The sequence below is a fragment of the Rhagoletis zephyria genome, unplaced genomic scaffold (assembly GCF_001687245.7).
Source record: "Rhagoletis zephyria isolate East Lansing unplaced genomic scaffold, Rhagoletis_zephyria_1.1 Rzeph_scaffold_00003, whole genome shotgun sequence".
NCBI lineage: Eukaryota > Metazoa > Arthropoda > Insecta > Diptera > Tephritidae > Rhagoletis > Rhagoletis zephyria.
The window spans coordinates 220081-240912 of NW_016157087.1; the positions used below are offsets into that span (position 1 = coordinate 220081).

Consider the following 20832-nt stretch of genomic DNA (forward strand, 5'->3'; position numbering starts at 1 on the left):
GCTGATTTGCTTCTCTTTTAAAAAAATGGTCGAACTTACTTACTTTGTATGAAAAAAATGCGTAACCGTCAACAAAAAAAAAATTGGCAAAAATTATTAGTAAGCCTTAGCAACTTAAAATTGCACTTTATTATACTAAAATTTAATGATTTTTTTTCATTGAAGAAGGCTTTAAGATCTGTAAGCTGTTGTGGAACAAATTTGCAAAATTATTTTTTGTCCCGTATTCGGCTCTCATAAATATGGTCACCGTACTTATAGTGCACATATGTATTTACGTACCTTTTAGGTATTGTGAAGTACATATACATAGTTATACTAAGTACCTATTATAATTAATTGCATATAATCAGTATATTTATGTTTTCAGTTGGCAATAGTGGCATTCATGATTTAATTTTATGAGTATGTACTTGCTATACCTATATCTAGAATATATGTATGTATCGGCATATTTACAAATGTGTATGAAAATTAAATTATGAAAATGGCAATATCCGCTCAGTCAAGCTGGATCTCTTATTGTACGAAAAAAAAACTCTTTCCAACTGTAGTCTTTTTCGCTATACGCGAGATTAGAAAATTTTCTATCCTAATAATTTTAAAATTCTGTCTGCTGCAGTGTCTCTACAGAGGATTTCTTAATTAGTCTCGCTTGCGAGGAATCCGAACATTCGCTCACTCGATGCATTAACAGCGGCGACATTATGCTATAACCATCCGGCGTCGTCGCCGAACAGGCATCCAAACACATGGCTTGCGCGTTAATAGTATTATTATTGTTGTTATTGTTGTTATGCTGCGATATACTCGCACCCAAAGTAAAGCTTGTTGGCATTTCTATATTCGTGTGCTTGGGCTCGTCAATGCCATCAATCAAATCATTCGAGCAGTTGAAATGATTCATTGTTGACGTTTGCGCCAAAATGTCCAGCGTGGAGTCCCGTTTGAGCGGCGAGCATTTTCGCGGCAATTCTAGCTGATCACTCTCCGTTTCTGGCATCTCCACCGAAGCGCTGGGAAAGTCCAGACATGGCGTCAACAAGCGCGGATAATTGGAAATGTAATCGACAACTTCGGCCGCAGTTGGTCGCTTCTTTGACTCCTGACTCCAACAAGCCTTTATCAAGCCCTCTAAGGGCGGCTTAGCACCAGACGGAATTTGCAACGTTTTACCGCTTTTAATATACTCAAAGGCTTGATTATTAGTAAGTCCTTGATAGGGGAAAGAACCGAATGTGATGATCTCGTACAAGACCACACCAAAAGCCCAAACGTCAGAGGATGGCGTGAACATGCCAAGCGCCAGTGATTCGGGCGCCATCCAGCGCACAGGCAGCATACCCTTTCGATTGAATCGATAGTAGTCACTCTCATAGGTGGAGCGCGCCATGCCGAAGTCGCCGATCTTGACCACGCGTTGCGCATCAACCAAGCAATTACGACAGGCCAAATCCCGGTGCACATACTTCTGACTCGCCAGATATGCGAGTCCGCGCGCCACATCCATGGCGTACATAGTTAAACGTTTCGAAGAAATATCTGACTCCTCGGCAACTTTTTCGTTCAGCAAATGGCGGCGCGCCAGCAAATATGTCTTCAAATCGCCGTACAGCATGAATTCCATGATTGTGTAAATCGGTTCCGTTTGCAAGCATACACCGAGCATTTTAACGATGTTCTTGTGGTTAAAACGTTTCATCGCTTCAGCTTCGGATAGGAAATCTAAGCGATCTTCTGTGGAGGCGCCCGCTTTCAGTGTTTTCACAGCCACTGCGGTCCAGCCGGTAGCACCGATCTGCGCTTCTCCACCGTATACCGTACCGAAAGCGCCCTCACCCAAACGCCGATTGAGTACAACATTCTCCTTAGGCACTTCCCATTTGTCCAGCGTATTAGCCTTGTTGCGCGACGGCGAAAGCAAATCAATGCCGAAATTCTTCATTATCTTCGCTGACTGCTTTAGTTTCTTATCGTAGAGTTTTTTCCAGAATAGAAATGAAATCAACGAAACGAACACCACAATTAATATACACAGCACAGCTGTAAAAGTAAAAGCCGCGCTCTCACAATCCTTATTCAAAAATTTCGCCAAAGCAGCGAAGCTACAATCGTATGTGCCATCCGTGGGACGCTGCCCACCCGACAGCCACACAACCTTACTCTCAAACAAATCCAAGCGTCCGCCATCGGCACGTCTATTATTGGCCACGCCTACCACATACGGTTTAAATTTGCCCACGCGCTCGAATTGCAACTGCCGCCACTGAACTATATCCAAGTCAGTAATACGCGAGCCGCCCTGTCCAAACTGTATCTGGCCAGAGAGCCCCGTGAAATTTGTCTGCCATATTAGCTCCACAAAACGTGCGACTACGCTGCTAGACCGCAAACTATTCACAGCATCATCGTTCTCAGCCAAAAGTCTTGCAGCGGCATGGGCATAAGCCCACACGGCATCGTAGGCAAATCCGGTGTAGTTGGACATCGTAACATTGCTTTGGGTGTGCAATTGTAGCCACTTTCGTACAGTTATATTTTCCTGCATAGTGGAGTCGAGGTCTCCAAAAGGAGTGTGCATTATGCTGAAGTGTCCCTCAGACGCCTAGAAGAAATTAAAATTAAATGAAGCTTGCACGATTGAAAGAATTGGGCTTAAATGAAGCTGCATACCTTTTGAAGTTGCTCTGTTGTGCAATTGTGGTTGCTATGAAGCGTATTCCAGTCTTTAGATATCCACGAAGGCAAAAACCAAACGTAGCCCTCGTACGCAGTCATCTGTTAAAACAGTATAATATTAAGTATTTGATCCGAAAGAAATTTATGCTGTGCATTAGTGGTTATTTATTCATTACGTCATCTTCTATAGTAGAACTAGGAAAGATAGTAAGGGCGTGGTGGAAACAGCAACAGCTCGATAAAGTGCAGGAGAAGCTGGAGCTATAGGCCAAGGCCTGAACGGCCAAATGGTCAAAAAGCAAGCCTTAGCTCTCTGAAAAAACGGCGGGGAACTCTTCGACCGGGCGAAGTGAAGTGGAACGTGAAACGTGGAAATGACGAATCTTCGTCAACTAGTTTAAAGCAAATGACAATACAACTTTTCTGACAGCAGCTACACCAGAAGCTACCGTGGCTCCTAATTCAGAAAGGAACGGCGGCCGATTCTGACCGCCAGGGATGACTGAGAATAGCAAGGCACCTGTTCACCACCAGTTCTGTACGATGATCAATAGGTTCGTTTGAGCCGTACGAATTCCCAGGCGTATTGATGACTCAATTTCAGCAGTTTCTTGCCAACGTGACTTCATATAAAATGTGAGCAAAAATACAATTATGGGCAGATTTAAATGAAAACTTGTGCATTTGAGGACGCTGAATTCACAAGTGCAATTTGTTTTTTGATACCTTCCCTACTTTCTCTGAAGTGCAAAATTTGGATTCTTGTTGTAGGTGTCAGTTTACAGGGATAAGTCTGTAGATGTGCAGTAAGGTTTTATTTTTTTAGAAGGGTAGCCACCTGTTAAATATTGAATTCAAATTGTTTAATAAATTCTTTACTTCTAAACTACAAGTATAAGGGTTGCCACGTCTTTAAAGAATTAAATTAAATTTATTCAATGGATTTTGGGTGTCAGACCAAAGAACAAATTTAAAATATTTAACAAAAAATAAGTGAAGAATAAACAAATTCCTGAAACCTTAAAATTAATTTAAGGGTCCAGTAATATGAAAAGAACCAGAATACATTTCACTCATTGGCAATGTATCAATTTACATACTGTAACAAAATAACAAATACGATGCCGTAACTCTTTCGTTTGAATATTGTAATATTTCATGTATTAAAATTGTGTACAATTTAATTTAATTCGATTTGCAAACAAGTAGCGACCCTCTTCAAAACATTTCCAAGCTATGACCTTAAACCTCTTTCGTCTGACCCCCATATATATGGTAATACATATTTCAGTCACCTAATTCCCTAAATAGAATTTGATTTTTTAAACAGAAGGTAACCCTTCTACATGTAGTTAAGAAATCAACCCTTTCGAAGCCCATTTCGATTGATACCCATATTTTAATAAAACATTTAACTTATTTTATAATTTGAACTAAATTTTTAGCAGGTGTCAACGTTTTTTAAAAAATGAGTCCTTCATTATATATTTCAAAGGCAAGGCATTTAATGTGCCTTCTCATTTTTGAAAATCGAACGAATGGTGCAGATCTGATGGTTTTAACAAAAAATTAAAAAAATTATTTAATCCATCAGCCAATATCGCATTATTTCGCAAAAGCGCCACATTTTTAGTTTTCAACAAATAAAAGACCAGATTTATGGATTTTGATTTTTAGATTTACTCCTATAACTTTTAGTTATATTTTTGTTTTCAACCAAATAAATTTGCATTTAAAATATACCAAGTCTAAACTACAAAATTCAAACTTTTTAACAAATTAATTTTGGCAGTAATCTTAAGCAATTTTAAAAGGAAAAATTAAAAATTTAACTTAATATCTCATAAGTCGTATTTTAAAATGCATCAACTCAAAAGCATTTTTTCTGTGTATTATTCATTTTATACAAAATTTGGGAGCGGAACCTTGATAATGGATAAATTTTCTTTCTAACAATACCAATATCGTCTATATTTGGGACAACGCAAAGAAAATTCCAAAACTGTCTAAAGTATATATGGCATTTTTCAAGTATAATGTGACGCGGTCGCCAGAAAGAGACGAACCCATCTGAGGGAGTTTTGACCAGAGGCTACCCACAGTCAATGATACTGCTGAAGACCCTAATACAAACACTTGTGATGAGTTCTGAGGGCACAATAGCTACAAAGACGCAGTGTACAACCTCTATTATATCTATCCATCTATATAGGTCTAAGAGATCATCTGTATATTTGCAGGAAATATTTTTAGTAGAACATTTACCTCCTTTGTGATTGCCTGCCATGAAACTTGACATCAATAACGACTATCTGGTTTCATGATACATTGGTATCTGCAAACCACTTGGTCTAGCCGATGAATGACCCACGTCATCTTTCGTGTCAGCGGAATCGCAAATATAACCTAAGCCTGTTTCCTGATATCTCCGAGTTTTGTAAAAGAGCTTCCAAAAGCAGACATGTCTACACTTAGTCTGAATATTTTATGTGAAGTGGGGAGACAATTGACAAAGTTTCTTATTCTCGACCCAAACAGACAAGCGATTGTTGTGTTAAATGGGAATTGGAAAAATAATTTTATTTCAACTTACACCCAAATTGTAGGCCTCGCAAAGCGCCAGCTCTGCATTCCTGTTGTGTATATCCGCAATAATAATTTTTGCATGCTTTTGTTTCAGATCCAACAAGTACTGCAAGAGAAATTGTATGTATCTGATTATTTTCCGCCCTGTTTAATATCAATTCTACATCGACTTCCTTACCTTATTCATTTCCGCTGATTTCACATCACTCAGAAACTTCTTATTAGTTATCAATTCCAAATTATGCTGCTTCATAGCCGCTTCCATGTGTGAGATGTACTCCGTGTACTTTTGTCCATCCTCGGTCAGTGCTGCCACACGTTTCCAGCCCATAACTTTCATCAGCTCAATATAGACATCTTCATATTGCCGATTTGAACCTATTGTGCGAAAGAAGTACGGATAGGCTTGCCGATCTGCAAATGTAGCGCCCTCAGCGGAATAAGAGATCACCGCCATGTTTGTGTGCTTTGAAATGCCTGCTATCGGTTCGACGGTTTCGCTGCAAGCGGGTCCCAGCACACCCAATACACGCGGTTCGGTGAAGTAGTGTATGAATACCTTCATCACCTCGTCTGGCTTGCATTGGCCGTCATGGATTTGCGCATCCAGGTTATAGTTTTTCAGCAAGTGACTACGATTTACGGCTTCAACTGCTAACTTAACAGCCTTCTCCAGATTCTGATGGCCACGACTAAAGTCGGTAAGTGGAAAAATGCCGCCAATATACAACTTAATAGTTGACTTAGTGCTGAGCCATTGTGTATAAGTCCTTTCGTTTGACTTTAACCAATCGCAGGCTACGTGGTTGTAGATATCTTCAATATCCTTGCCGTTTCTTTTCCAACTAGCGCTCAATTGTAGTTGTTGTAGCATATGATCGTGTATTTGAAATTCGCGCAATGTAGACACCAAACGCTCCTCACTTCTGCCCAACCGCTGGTCGTAGTATTTTAGCACAGGCGTGAGCTCGTATTTGCAAGCAGTCAACTGAAGAATAAGTAAATCTTCACAATGTGGCAGCGTTATTTGATAGAACTCAATTTCGCCATCGATGACAATGGAAGGTGTCCAGTGCAGTACTATGAAACGCTTATAACTGTACACGGATTGGTATTTTTGGTGCAAATATCTTAGTGTTTCACGAAAATCTGCGCCTAGCCAGAGCACATTGACAAAACTGCTGGTATTTTGAATATGATGCATCACAAATGCGGTATCAGGCTTGTGTTCGGCCAACAAGGTGACACACGTTCTTCCAAGGCAGCTCGGACTTATGTACTCCTCGTAGCTGATTGAGTAATGAAAGTTAAATTTCTTCCCTCAGACGCAAAAACAAAAAACCTTTCCAAATCTGAATGCAATCCATACTCACTTTTTACCATGTCTCAGTTTCGCAATTAATTCTTCCGGTATTACATAGCGTCCATAGTCGGCATGCGACTGATTGAGAAATACGCTGTAGTGCAAACTATAGGCGGCAAGCTCCAGCGGCAAATCGACCTGACTTTTGGGCACAAACCAACCGAAGCGACCTGGTGTAATGGAAGTGCCCGCCTCAATAATTGTGTCTGGAACAATTGAACGCACCAATGCTGGCATCCAAACGGCTACGTTTATCATGGACATGTTGGAATACGGTGAGTATCTAGTACAAGGAAAAACGGTGTGCATGAATTGCGAAAGCTACTCGGTAAAAATTCCAAACTCACTTCAGTTGTTCGAATATGTTACGATAGTTGTTCTCCTCATATCGATCAATGGAAATATTCGTTGTATATTTGTATGGCACCAAAGAGATATTCCGATAGTTAAGCTTCTCGCGTAGAACGATAGCAAAAATTCGACTCATTACTTGATGCAGTGCTCGGTCGGAAACTTGCAGCCCAATTGAATAATCTCGTATGTTTGGGATATCTGGAAGTGCATCTGTAGAAGAAAAAATAAAACAATCTTCACTATTTAATACCTATTTCAATGAAAAAGATATTCGGCTGCAATTAGGGTTTTCGCCTACACTTTCACATTAAGAACACAGCGTTTACAACTAAAGCGAGACTTTATGCCTCGGTACAGCTCGGGTGGTTACAGGTGTATACGTTATTCTGCCCATTTAGTTTCAGTACTAGAGACGAAACGCGATGTGCATTGACGGTTCCAAAATGGACGAAGAATTATTAGCTATAGTTCAGACCACAAGCTGGAATTTTGGAAATAAGGAAAGAGTCACAGACACAGCAGGAAATAAAGCCACTTTACTTCTCACTCCAACACCGTTGTAGATCGTAAGGAGGCAATAGAATGGTTAGCCATGGCCAAAAGAAACACATTTTTTTCCCAGAACACCAAGAAGTTAACGTAACGAAAGAGCTAAAGAACTAGGCAAATAAGGCTTTTTAGACGCGATGGGCGTAACAAGTGTTATGACCGAACGACTATGTACCGCCAGGCAGAAAGGGAATGGATTTGTAGATTAAGCAATCCGCTCTCGACCAATGGTCGAAGTGTCTACTACAATTCGCTAAGCCTTGCCTAGGTTTTTGGATAAACGATTTATTTACCTTAAATGTAGCTCAATACACTTTGGACGTTATTAGGTTTTAGCCTACACTGTTTAGAAATACATTCCATATTCACTGGTGTTCATCATTCTAGCTACCCAAAGTCATTTAAGTATTTTGTTTTCTTTTATTCGTTTGTACTAATCTTATTTTTTATCCTTAGGCCCTTTCTCGGGACATACATAAAACATTTTCATTCACTTCAGTTGTTGGAATTCGCCGTCTAAAGTGAAGATTATGGGATATTCCTTTCAAGGAGAGCAAAGAACTCCTCGGGAAAATAAGACAAACCACAACTTGGCAACACAAAATTTGTTCGCGTATTGGAACATTGAAGAAGTGCCAGCCTCCAGATCAAGTGCAGTATAAATTCCCCTACAGGTGTTCCCTACCGTAATTACAAGGCCGAGCACTTTCACGACGCACAAAAAACCGCTGACACTTAATATGCGTTTTCTTAAATAGCTTAGGAATGCTGTTGTTTGGTCTCGACCCAAACCGACAAACGTTTCTATTGCCATCTAAAAAGGGAAACTTTCATCCTTTTCAGCCATTCCCTTTTAATGGAGTATTCTGTACCAAAGCAAAATTCCCTAACGACCTTTTTTAAAAAAGAACTTTAGCCAGCGTACAGCAGCGGTATTTCAACCCCCGCCGATGACTAAATTTCTCGGTGAATATTGTAGGAAGCCTTTCCTTTTACACTCAGTAAAGTCGTAGACACTCTTCTTAATCTTCCTCCCATAAGCAAAACTATATTGTAAATTCCAGACCAGCTTAACGCAATCAGGCTCAGCACTCTGTATTGGCCGTACGCCAAGGCAATGGCATGGATAACACACATTGAATTGTTTTTTTTTTTTGCTTTTTCCATTGCTTAGCAAGGCGTTCTTTATTGACCCATAGAAATAGAGACCCAAGAGCCCCAAGAAATTCCCATGAAGGCACAAAGAGCTATGTTTTTTTTGGCCTAGAGCCTTCTCAATTTTAGAAGTGAGGCTACGAATTGCAGCCTCTGGGCTATAACCCATTGCATTCATTCAACAGTGGTAAGTTTGGTTGCGACGCTTTGTTCGCTACCAGAAATTAGTATTGGTGCACATAATTCTCATGTCCACTTAATAAGCAGAAGTCTGCAAGTTACTTCCGGTTTGTAAGTGTAGGAACCATCTTTTTAGTGTGCCGGTAGTGTGTTTGCAATTGCTTATTACAGCGTTCTGTAGGCGTACTATATGTATATAATATTTATATACTAAAACATTCAATTTACCACCCTAACTAATTATAAAATATATTTTTTTTGAAACTTACCGCCATCCGTGAAACAGTTGTAATCATAGTAATGCGGATAATTCTTCACGAAACCGTTCGATGGCACCAACTGTCTTTCAGGCACAATGGCATGACTTCTGGTGACTTGAGCGAATAGGAGCGCGAGAGCTGCAAGCCAGCAAAGTAACAGAGATGATCGTAATGTTCCAAAAATATTCCGTTCCATGATAATAGCAAAACTTAAAGTGTACTTTTGGTTAGATAAGTCAGCAATAGCGGGCAGACGTTGAACTTTATTTTTATCGATCATTCCACGTTAGTTTAGTGGCAGCTTTTTTAATGATTTTGTTCGTTTGACCAACTCGTTGGCCTAATTGTTGTACATAAATGCAAACTGGAGTTTTTCTTAATAAATGCAGTTGTTCTTAGTAATCGTAGTCCTTTGATCGCTTTTGCTTTGATTATTTCATTAAATGCACTTATTAGTTTATTTCGAAATTTTCTACGCCGCGAAATATAATCTTATATGCGTAGGAGTGATGGCACGCATTTAAATATAAATTCGCTGAGAGTTTTATAGTTACGAAAATACATATCTATGCACGCATATGTATATTTTTAATCATTTACTTGTGCTAAATATATTTATGGAAATACGTCGTCTGTGCATTCGCTACTGCAGTTGATACTACTTTGCGTAGTTCATATTATTTTGTTGTTGCTTGTAAATTTGTATACATGTTTGTACTCATAGATATCAAAGACTCACGAAAGATTGGTACCGGTACAGTTATGGATTCTTGTAATTACAACTTAATGTATTTATTTCTAGAATTTACATATCTTTTATGAGTAAAACCGCACTTTGAAAATGTTCTATTTGGAAAATTTCATGACGGAGATGCATAAATATTTACTTTTCTATTATTGGGTAGGCACATGCGTGCGTATTCGTAATAAATATGCGTCTGAAAATAAAGAAATGGAATACAAATTATTGACTCATAAAATCAATGCAGTCAAAACAAATGTTTAAAATGCATTTTAGGTGTAGATCGCTTAATCATAACTAAATTATATAAACATATTTTTCAGCGCGGTCCCCAAAAACCCAATAAAATAAATAGCTTATTATTGTGAAATATTAAAAAATTTAATGCCCAACGAGAAGTATTTAAGAATACTTCCAACCAAAAATATTTTTTGAACAGGGTTTCCACATAATTTATTACAATTTGTTATTAATTTAAAATTAAATTTGCCTGCGAATAATTTTCAAAAACATTTTAAACGATAAATATATTTAGCAATGTTGCCGCCTTTATGCAACTTTAAAATTTATTAAAACAATATTGCAATATGTATACCAAGTACATAGTATACCTACATATGTTACAATCTGAATTATTTTTCGAAAGCATAAATTATATGTAAGTGAAATATTTTGATAATGTAATCAATAGATAGCTTACTAAGAAATTTATTTTTAACAGATATATTTTTTAAAAAATTGACCATGTCATATACATATGTAAAATTTTGAAATTTGGCTGTACCTTAAAGCAATGGATTTTAAGAACATTTGAATTCAAAATATTTGTCAGCAGACTTACCACCTTTTTTAAATTAACTAAATAAATATATCATATGTATAAGATATTAGTTACAACACATCGTTAGTAGGCAAAGTTTTCATTAATAGAACATATACATAAGTATGTGCACAATTGCAGGAGTAGAATTGTTTTTCAACAGAGCTACCACTCATCTTAAAACTTAAAATAAATTTATCATAAAAGTAAAATAGTTCAATTAGATTATAAAAGAGATGGTTATTTAGAAATCTTTTTCCAGCGAAACTCACATAATAAAATAAGAATGTAAAATATGTATTGTCTTTGATTGTCTTCGATACTGATGAGAGTATTAAAATTTTGTTTGAATTGTTGCCACATAGCTAAAAATTAGATTAAATCAATTGCGTAGACAAAGGCGTACAACATTCCAATGCAATAATCAAACCAAAAGAGTTTAGCAAAGTATTGAATTACAAATTTTTTAAATCATGGGACCCCACATAAAATATTTATATATTTCTTTGTTTTTTGAAAACTCTATAACACAAATTTGTCCGAAAACTGAGAGAATCCAATTCTCAAACATTTTAGGTTGCTGAATTCTAGTAGTAACGTAATAATTCAGGACTCAAAAGGTGTCTTCATTCATCTTGGTACATTTATCGCACCTGCTTTTTTTTTTTTTTTGAGTTTAGAAAGACGAAAAATTCCAACTTTACATTCTAAATTCTGATTAGGACTTAACAGTACTAAATGTCTAAAAGTTAACCAATTTCGTTGCCGGACAAAAATATGTTTTTTTTCAAAGGGTTATGGAATCGCTGCCATATTGATAATATGTTGCACGGTTTTTTCTAACACAGTAGAACAGCCAACAGCGTGTCACCCTAACTATAAACGATTTTTGCTCCGGAACATTCTCATTTTTTAGAGTGGGTTAAAATTTCCACTTTTCCATTAAAAGCCCAGTGAAAATATGTATGACTTTTGTGCCCCATTAACCGACTACAAACTTTTGTATTAGAAAATCGACAGTAAAATTAAGCAAGCATTTCTTTATTAAAAAATTTGAGCAGTTTGAATTCTACAAAAAAGCATATTCCTTACCCCTTTCTTTAAAGAATTACCGGTTGAAGGGTTAAAATATTCAAATGTACGAATTGAGAACAAAAAGTAAGTCGTGTCAGTTGACGAATAGTTATAAAAATTTAAGCATGCTCAGCTGTCAATACTGTGAGAAACATTTCAGGTATTTTTAGTCCCTATTTTACCATTCACAGTTGAAGTTTTTTAATCAAGTTAGGTTAGGTTAAGTTAGCTCAGTGTTTGGAAGGGGCACACCTAGGCCGTCTTGGGTTCCCTGTGACACCGTAATATTGGCTCTTTACCTTTTCCCTTCCCAAGAAATGAAATCAATTCACCGTTCTGATATAGGTCACAAAATCACACGCACATAGTAACATCGATAATGTTCTACACCTACGAGTTCTACTACATCACGACAGCTACGACAGAAGTTATTTGACTCCATATCGATTCTGTTAGTGTGTCTTGCCATAAAGCAATGACCTGTAATAATCCCGGTTAAGGTGTTCTTACACGATATGTATTTGCATCTGTAAATGTGACTTTTTCAATACATATGTAATTACATATGTCTGTCTAATTCACAGTCTTTATTTAACTATTTAAAAATACGTTCTTTGAAAATGAAATAAACTAAACTCACGATTCTATCTGTGTGTCAGATTAAAATAGAAACATTTCTATTTCGTATGTACGTGCATCTGCTTTGTACAGAAACAAATCTAATTTGCCTTTACACGAGTTGTTGGCATTTCCATATGTAAAAAGTGGCATGTACATATGCAAATACATATTGTGTAAAAACACCTTTACTTGTCGAAGAACTTAATCAAGGAATCTGTAGACCAACACCTGTTTGCCTGTTCGATAAAATTATTTATTTAGGTTTGTTATTAAACCTGGTATGCCATTTTGTCCTGACACCCATAATAAGAGTGTGGTTTGCCTACTTTGGAAATAATTCCTCAGTGCAAAAGGCGATATTGTGTATATGGCTCCACTTTATCAACTTGTGTAATCAATGCCTTAGGACAAAATGTGACGTAAAACACTTAGTACTACATACCTGTAAACAATTTGGGGTTTCAAGTACATGTGCATAGGGCAGTTATGTATGTATAAGTATATTGCCGTTCTATAGCGCTCCTTTACATTGCACTTCCAGCTTAAATTTTTGCCCGGAATGGTGTCCAAATACTTAAGTTCCCCTAAAGCCTGGTTTTCACTATGTCAAATTCAGTGGCATTTGTCGTCAATTAAGTGAAAACACATTATCAAATGGGTACAAAAAGCGGTTTATCGATTGATTTGGATCTGGATAGTTCTTTAGTCGTGTACATGCACTGCTAAATCGGCTGTCTGTCAGTTTTTGGGCAATAATATCATCGTTAAAGGTATGGATAAGGGAGATAAGTTATGTCGAAATATGTCGCCAAATTTTGGTGTCAAAATGTGACATACTAAAAACCAGTCTTAAGAGAGTCTGCGTGGAATTATTTAACGCAATTAGCTGCAACTGGACCTTTTTCGTTTTCTTAGAAAAGAAAACCATTGCCATTTTAGCCGTGTTGACATTTTGGCCAGTTTTTATAGCAACCAAAGCATTTTGTGCTAAAACGCATAAAAGTTGAGGGTGCTTTCGTAAGCGCGTAAGCATTAACATTAACCTGATAGCTTTCATCTTGCATTTTAACAGCAGCTAACTTGCATAGGAGTGAGGAGACGAAACGGCGCTTCGTAGTAGTCTTTTTAGGTAAATTGTTGCGTACACCCCCTCCATCTCCGCATAAATAGTTATTGTGGTTTATCCAGCCATACATAAATTAGAGCTTTGGCTAGTTATCGCCTATGAATATTTGTTCCCTTTAAACAATTTCTGAGTGCTCAGAATTTATGAGTCTAAAATGGTCTTTCTTTCGTTATAAATATGATTCTGACACCAGTTAAGCAGACTGACTCATTCTGAGTTGAACAAAAGTAAAAAAGGTCACGTAGAAGCAAAAGTTTATTATTGATTATTGTAGGCGGATAAGGAACCACTTAGCTTTGCAGTGTGGCCTCATCTTTCCTTTAGGAAGTTGGCAAATCAACGGCTTCTTCAGTTTTTGTGCGATTAGCTTAAATCACCAAGAGAAGCAAGGATTGCATATAAAGGCTCCGCATCATAACGACGACCAGTGAGAGCAGTGTTATTTTTGAATTAACTTTCATAACATTTCTACTAAAAATGATACAAAAGACGCCTAATTGTAGGAGTAAGGCGTTAAAATGTTATACAGAAAATGTTTAGTACACATTTGTTCAATGAATTGCACATAATGCACAAGAAGAATCAGTAGAAAAAATTAAAAATCGTTCTCAGACCTCAACACAAAAAAACAATGCATACCTAAATTTAACTTCAAGCTAACTTTTGTTCCGCATTGTATCAAGCTACATACTTTGTTTACTACTTACTTGCTTTCTGCACTGCGGTAGTCGCTACAATTCAACGTAATTTTGCATGCTCTTTTTTTAAGGTTATTGTGTTGTGTTTTGTTTTTCTGCTCATTAAAAATACATTGTATGTATACAGTTATTGTTATGCATTTTTGTAAATATTTTTTAAGTACAGTTTTACAAGCGCACTAATAAACAACACATTGGCTTTTTATAGAGATGTTGTTTTTTACTTTTGTTTTTTGCTTTGGTGTTTGTTCGGGAAATAAATACTTTTCAGCAAAGCACTACACAAAGTACATATATGTATGTATGTAAATGTACTGAGGAGTAACGGGAGAATTTTTTTATAAAAACATGTTTCTCAGAACTTTTGACTTAAAATTATGAGAATTTTTCAATTTAAAACTAAATTGTACCTCGCTAACAGAATTAATGAATGATATTACAGCCGCTGGGTATTGAATAACAAAAATATTGTTTAACCATAATCTGTGTTATTACTTGCAAGCAAATAGTCATCAACAGAGCAATTCTAGCTAAGATAGTTGCAGGTCTTTTACAAGACAATTGCAAGACAGTAGGCAAGTAAGTTTGAAAGATTTTGTTTATTCTGTTACGAACGTCTTACAGAAAAAGCTCCCTGCCAACTTTCAGGGTGAAAAGCTCTTGAGCAAGTTCATATTGCTCGCGCTGCTTCAACAGTCGCAATGACCGAGTGAGCGTAGCACTGGCGTGCCATTCAAGAGATCCAAGGTTCGAGTCCCCGGGCAACAAACTTTTTTCTTCTCTTTTAATTAATTCTTTTTTATTTATTTTTATTTTTTTAATTCAGTTTTAAGAGCTTTTTGTTTTAAAAACAAAAACAAACATACATACATATATAACCTTAAATTTCATTTCATTTTAAGAATTCTATTTTTTTGGAAAGAGAAATATTGTTTTAAATTTAATAAAATTTGTTGAAGCTTAGTAATGGTTTTTTCTGTTTTTAATCAAATTTTTTAATTTTTAGATATTGTTAAAAAAAATTTTTTTTAGTTGTTTTATTTTTTTCTTTTATAATATAATGCTTTTTTATATAAATTTTTAGTTTTTATTCGTTTAAAAAGAAAAAATATTTTTTATTTCATTAAATTTGTAGAAATTTATTTCATTTAGTGTTTCATTAAATTTATTTTCTTTTCTAATTAATTTTTCTTATAATTTGTAATTTTATTGTTTTAAAAAGAAACAAATTTTTATATGAGGGCCAAGTTCCTATTATAACATTCCTATGTATAGCAGAAAAATATTTATTTTTAAATTAAACAAATTTTTACAAATTTACTTTTTTTAATTTAATTTTCTTTTAGTTTTTAATTTTTATTTTAAAAAGAAAAGCATATATTTATGTTTTATTTAATTTTTAGACAACTTATCGCTAAAAGAACAGAATAACGCTATGACCAGCACCAGGGTTCCAACATTCGCTATCGCTAATTTTGATTGTCAAAAATCTCCAAAGGAATATCAGACGCGCCTAACAACTTGCAACATCTAATTAAATGATCCTCATTCTGCCAGTTTTGGCTGATTACACATTGCATCTTCCATTTTTCCTAATAAAATAATCGCGGTACAAAGTTCAATAAAAAAATTAAAATTTAATGTTAATAAGCCACAATAACATTGACAAAATACATATTTTACTTTTTACCTCTTATTTACCTACATACATACATATATTTGCACATACATACGTACAAACTAAGGTGTCGAATAACATAGGTTCATTGTTTTCACTTACATAAATTCATAGGAACTGCTAACGTTTCATTTTTGTTGAAAAACAACTCTCATATGTATGTACATACACACGTGCATACTTGCATACTACCATTATTTTAAGGTCTTAAGTCAAAACAACTTTAATAGCAGACAACCTGTTTATACGGAGTCAAATTGAATTTGGCTATAAAAAATAATTACTACATAATATTATATATCATAAGCCACACAAAACGTATGCTACTATTTATAATGAACGCATACTACATACAAACATACATATGTAGATATACATATGCATGCATACGTCTGTATGTACACAATATGTAAATGAGTTCCCGTTCAAAAGATCGGCGGTTAGCCATCAAGATATTCCCATCGAATGGCGCACCACTTGCACAAGCCGAAATCGATTTGTCAATTTTTGTTTTGATTTTTAATAATAACGCCAATCACAACCATTTTTTTTACATTAATTTAAAACCGATTACTCGGGATTAGCACACTGAATTTATACCTATCCTTTTAGTTCTTGCGGTGCTGGAAAAGTTGAAGGGGCAGAACTGTAGGAAATTAGACGGAATTGTTAATTAAACAACTATCAAATTTGAATGATCGGTGCGTCTGACTCGCGAGTCTGTTTAGATGTGTTTGTGAAAATAAATATGTGTTAGTTACACCGACATGACTCCTGGAATGACTCTGAACTGACTCAACTGTGTGTAGTCGAAAGACGAGTCGACATGTACACAAATGACTGGCGATTCAGACGCACCGTGTATGCCGCCTATTACACAAACTGCATTGGTTTGAAATGAAAATTATTTAAAAATATTTTATTCTAGAACAAGTAAAGTATTGGGAAATTTGGAAGGCTAACTTCTCGCAATCTGTTGGTCGCAGAAGTAAGAAAGAAGTTAGGCTGAGGACAACCAAAGTGGAATAATGGACGACGAGATGTATGTTTTACACATTTTTCGACGTGTTTGGCCGAACTTCTCTTTCAATTTGTGGTGCGCGTAATATGGTGTTGTTACACATGCTGTTCCCTCATTAGATATTTACGTTCTTTTTTAAAACCCTGTATTTTGCAGATTAAATGGTTTAAAGCAATAAACTAAAATATTTTTGGGTAAAAGTGTCATACGAATTTATTTAAGTACTTGGTATTTACATAAATAAGCAGCTGAATATGAATGTATATATTTATATTAGAACAATAAATAAATATGTATATAGATACTTAGACTTGCTCGTAAATAACTTTAATATGTATTCGGTTTATTTTTGCCACACATTTTTTTGTCGGCGACGCAAACACCATGGGTGCCGGTTTGTGGTTAGATTTAATGTGGCTACCAAAGTGTGGTTATTGAAGAAAAAAACTAGTATAATCGGAAATGCTTATTTTTTACACTATCGTTGCGTAAGCATAAATTAAAACAAAATGTGAAAAAGTACCAAAACAAATTTTAGAAAAGTAAGACCCGTTATGAATATGCAAGCGGTTACGAAGGACCCGGGCTTTTTTGAAATAAATCACTCTGGCAGAGTAAGGATCTAATATGAAGCAAATTCTTACGCACCTCTCCAGTGTTGTAACAAATTTTGAGATCAGCCAAGTATCAAAATGGGAAAGGTACATAGGTTAGGAGGTTTACAGGGCAACTTTTTATTTATTTTTTAATACATTAAAGAGTAATAATACAAGAAAACAGAATACCGTTAGTATGGGACCACCTCTGAGGTAACATGTATACCACAGTTATGCAGTAACATGTATACATGAAGCAATATGTTTCGATGAATTGATAACGTCCTCCGTTTTTGAAGTAAAATTAAAAAAGTAATATAAATTTTTAAAACACGATTAGTTTTGATTAGCCGAAATTTCAAAATCAACATATAAATATTTTTAAAAATTTTAAATTCTTAAAATATAAAATCTACAAATTAAATTAGAAAAAGAAAAATATTATCTCAAAAAAAGAAAGAATTACCTAAAAGTTAAGTAAAAAATAATATTTTTATTTTTAAAACCAAATATAAAAATCAAAAGAAAATAAAATTAAAATAGACAAGAAAAATGTAATAAGATCCCCAAATGTAATTAAATAAAAAAAATCGTTTTAAAACAATAAAAACTAAAAATTAGAAGAAAATAAAATTAACAAAAGGAATATAAAATGAATTCAATAAACAAGTTTCTAAAAATTAAACGAAATTAAAAAAATTATTTTTTAAATGATAAAATCTAAAAATTAAAAGAAAACGAAATTAAGATAGAAAAAAGTTACACTAAAAAATAAAAAAATCTACTGTGCGAGGACTCGAACTAGGATCTCTCAAATGGCACTCCTATGCCTTGCTCACTCGACCATAGCGACGCACAGTGGTATTTTGGCAGAAAAAATATAATTTTTTGAATAGTAAATTCTTATATTTGAATGGTTTAGCTTAAGGAAGTGATGTTTAAATAAGAAAACTGCACTAATTATAACTAGGTGCCGGATTTTTATGCTCTAAAAATCAAAATTATGCGCATATAATGTACACTAAAAAATCTAAAATATGCACTAAAAACTGAAAAATTAGCATCAAAAACAAAAAAATACATATTTAATTTCCATAATTTTTTAATTTGCTTTGTTCAGTGCTTTATTGGCAAACAAATAAATAGTTCTGTAAAATTTTTCAAAGTTAAAGCTTTCCCCATTTGGCCGCAAAAATGTTTCGTTTAAGGAGAATGTTCTTTCTAGGTCAACTGGTGATTGGGGCGTACTTAAAGCAAGCTAAGTTCATTGGGATTATAGCTATAAAGCAGGGATCACACGATTTGTACATTTGTACGGATTTGTACATTTGGGCAGTCACATAGTGGTGTTGTTTAGAATTTTGAGTTCAGCTCAATAAAAGAATTTCCAGACAACACCACTCTGTAACTGCCAAAATGTATAAACCTGTACAAATGTAAAAGTCGTGTGATCCCTGCTTAACAGCTGTCACTTGCGGCCATTTGGCTACTCAGCCCACCAGATATTCCCTTAAGTTCCTTAAAACCCTTATTTTTTTTTATAGAATGGTATCCAATTTTTCCTTGATTTTTTGCCCAAGTTCACTTTGCACACCTTGAATAGTAGTAACAGCAGTCTCCACAAGATACACTTGTCCAGCTAATGATTTTTTTTCCTTCCAATTTAGTTATTATTTCCGACAAGAAGCTGTAGTATGCATTGATATGGGCTAACTGTGCTTCAATAGAATTTAAAGCTATTGCTTTGTTCGCCTTAAATATTGAAGAAGTGTCACTATCATTTAGATCTTTAAGAAAGGTTTGAAATTCCTTAAAATGTAGGTAATAATATTTTGCCGCCTCTAACCTGGTTCCCCATCTCGTTAATATTGGTTGTGGCGGAATAGCGATATTGGGATACATGTTCTGAAAAGCTTCAACGCGCAAAGCAGATTTTAAAAATAATTTTTCCCATTCGATATTAAATCGTCAACATCACTGAAGCGAGCTCTTACGTCTTCGGTCACTCGGCGCATTGCGTGAGCGCGGCCATTTTCGCAACGTAAGGGTTGTGCTTGCCAGCTTTAATATCGCAACAATCTGAACACATAAGTTCGCAATTAACGAAAATATACTGATGAAACAGATATGCAGACTAAACTGGAAATGTTTCATCACACATACAATGCATTTTTTTTTGCGGTCAAAATCCAGTGAAATTTTTTAGCTATTTATTGACTAAACCGAGCTATTTATTGGCTAAACCGAATAACAGCGGCGATATTCGCTGCTCGCGCTCCTTAGGAAAAAAACTTGCTAAATAAAAGAAGTTGATAAAATATCACAATAATATGTATCATGTCGCAAAAGACAAAATAAATATAGCGAGACTTTTGCAAAATCAACAAAATGCATACCAACATACATACTTACATGCCCACATAAACACACATGTACACCAATTTAAGTAAATATGTTTGCTTACTTCAGCTGTTACTTACTACGTCGTTCATTTATTATGTTTCAAATTTGTTTTCGATCAAATGCAATTCAACAAGTGAGATTTACTGCTGCGACCAAAAGCTGAGCAAACTGCCCAAGAAGAGAGAATATGGTCAAATGCGTTGAATTTGAGCGATCGTAAATTATGCAGACGTCGTAAAATCTGTAAACGACGCAAAAGATTATAAGTAGAAAAAATAAAAAATAAAATAAAAATAGCGGAGGCGTTGTGGAGAAGACCAGACCACCATAGATTTAACAGTTACACATGTGTGTATGTGCGCGGGTATTTTTATTTTTTAAATTTTGTTGTTATTATGTTGCATTCCATCTACGTTTCAAGAAAAACAAGTTATGTGATTTGTTTTTAGAATCTTATTTCATTTCTGTTTTGGTTTTATTTTCACTTTTTTTAGCTAGATATTCACTCAATGTCAACAATGACATCGACATAGCGGCAATGCTGCGCATAAAATGCACCAAAAACTCATAAACATGCAATAATATTACTGTTATGCATACCTACACTGCGCGAAATTCATGTCGGAAGATGCTGATATTTCATGCTGTCCAAATCAATCTGATTTTGAAATCAAGAAGGTATGGAGAAAACTAGTCGTTCCTCTTTTTCAGAAAAAAACATTAGAATTCTCTCTTGTTACAGAATTTGATTTCCTCGTGACTTAAAAGAATTTGGACTTTTAATATTTTGCGCAAGAAATACCGACTGTTTTTATACCCGAGCGCACTTGTGCACAAGGGTATTATAACTTTGTTCACATAACGGTTGTTTGTAACAGGCAAAACGAATCGAGATAGATATAGACAAATGTATACATAAATGATCAG

At 35.2% G+C, this 20832-nt stretch overlaps 1 protein-coding gene across 2 annotated transcripts in view; it reads right to left on the reverse strand.

Moving 5' to 3' along the window:
• Positions 1–250: 250 nt before the first annotated feature.
• LOC108368333 (receptor-type guanylate cyclase gcy-8-like) overlaps positions 251–20832 on the reverse strand; it is a 110901-nt gene continuing 90319 nt past the window's right edge. For both annotated transcript variants that reach the window (XM_017623209.1, XM_017623273.1), the window contains 7 exons: positions 9136–10064; positions 6976–7192; positions 6639–6911; positions 5444–6554; positions 5273–5371; positions 2674–2778; positions 251–2605 (listed from right to left, as the gene is read on the reverse strand). In XM_017623209.1, coding sequence (XP_017478698.1) covers positions 602–2605; positions 2674–2778; positions 5273–5371; positions 5444–6554; positions 6639–6911; positions 6976–7192; positions 9136–9406 — 4080 coding nt within the window. In that variant the 5' untranslated portion in view covers positions 9407–10064 and the 3' untranslated portion in view covers positions 251–601. The remainder of the gene's footprint in view (positions 2606–2673; positions 2779–5272; positions 5372–5443; positions 6555–6638; positions 6912–6975; positions 7193–9135; positions 10065–20832) is intronic.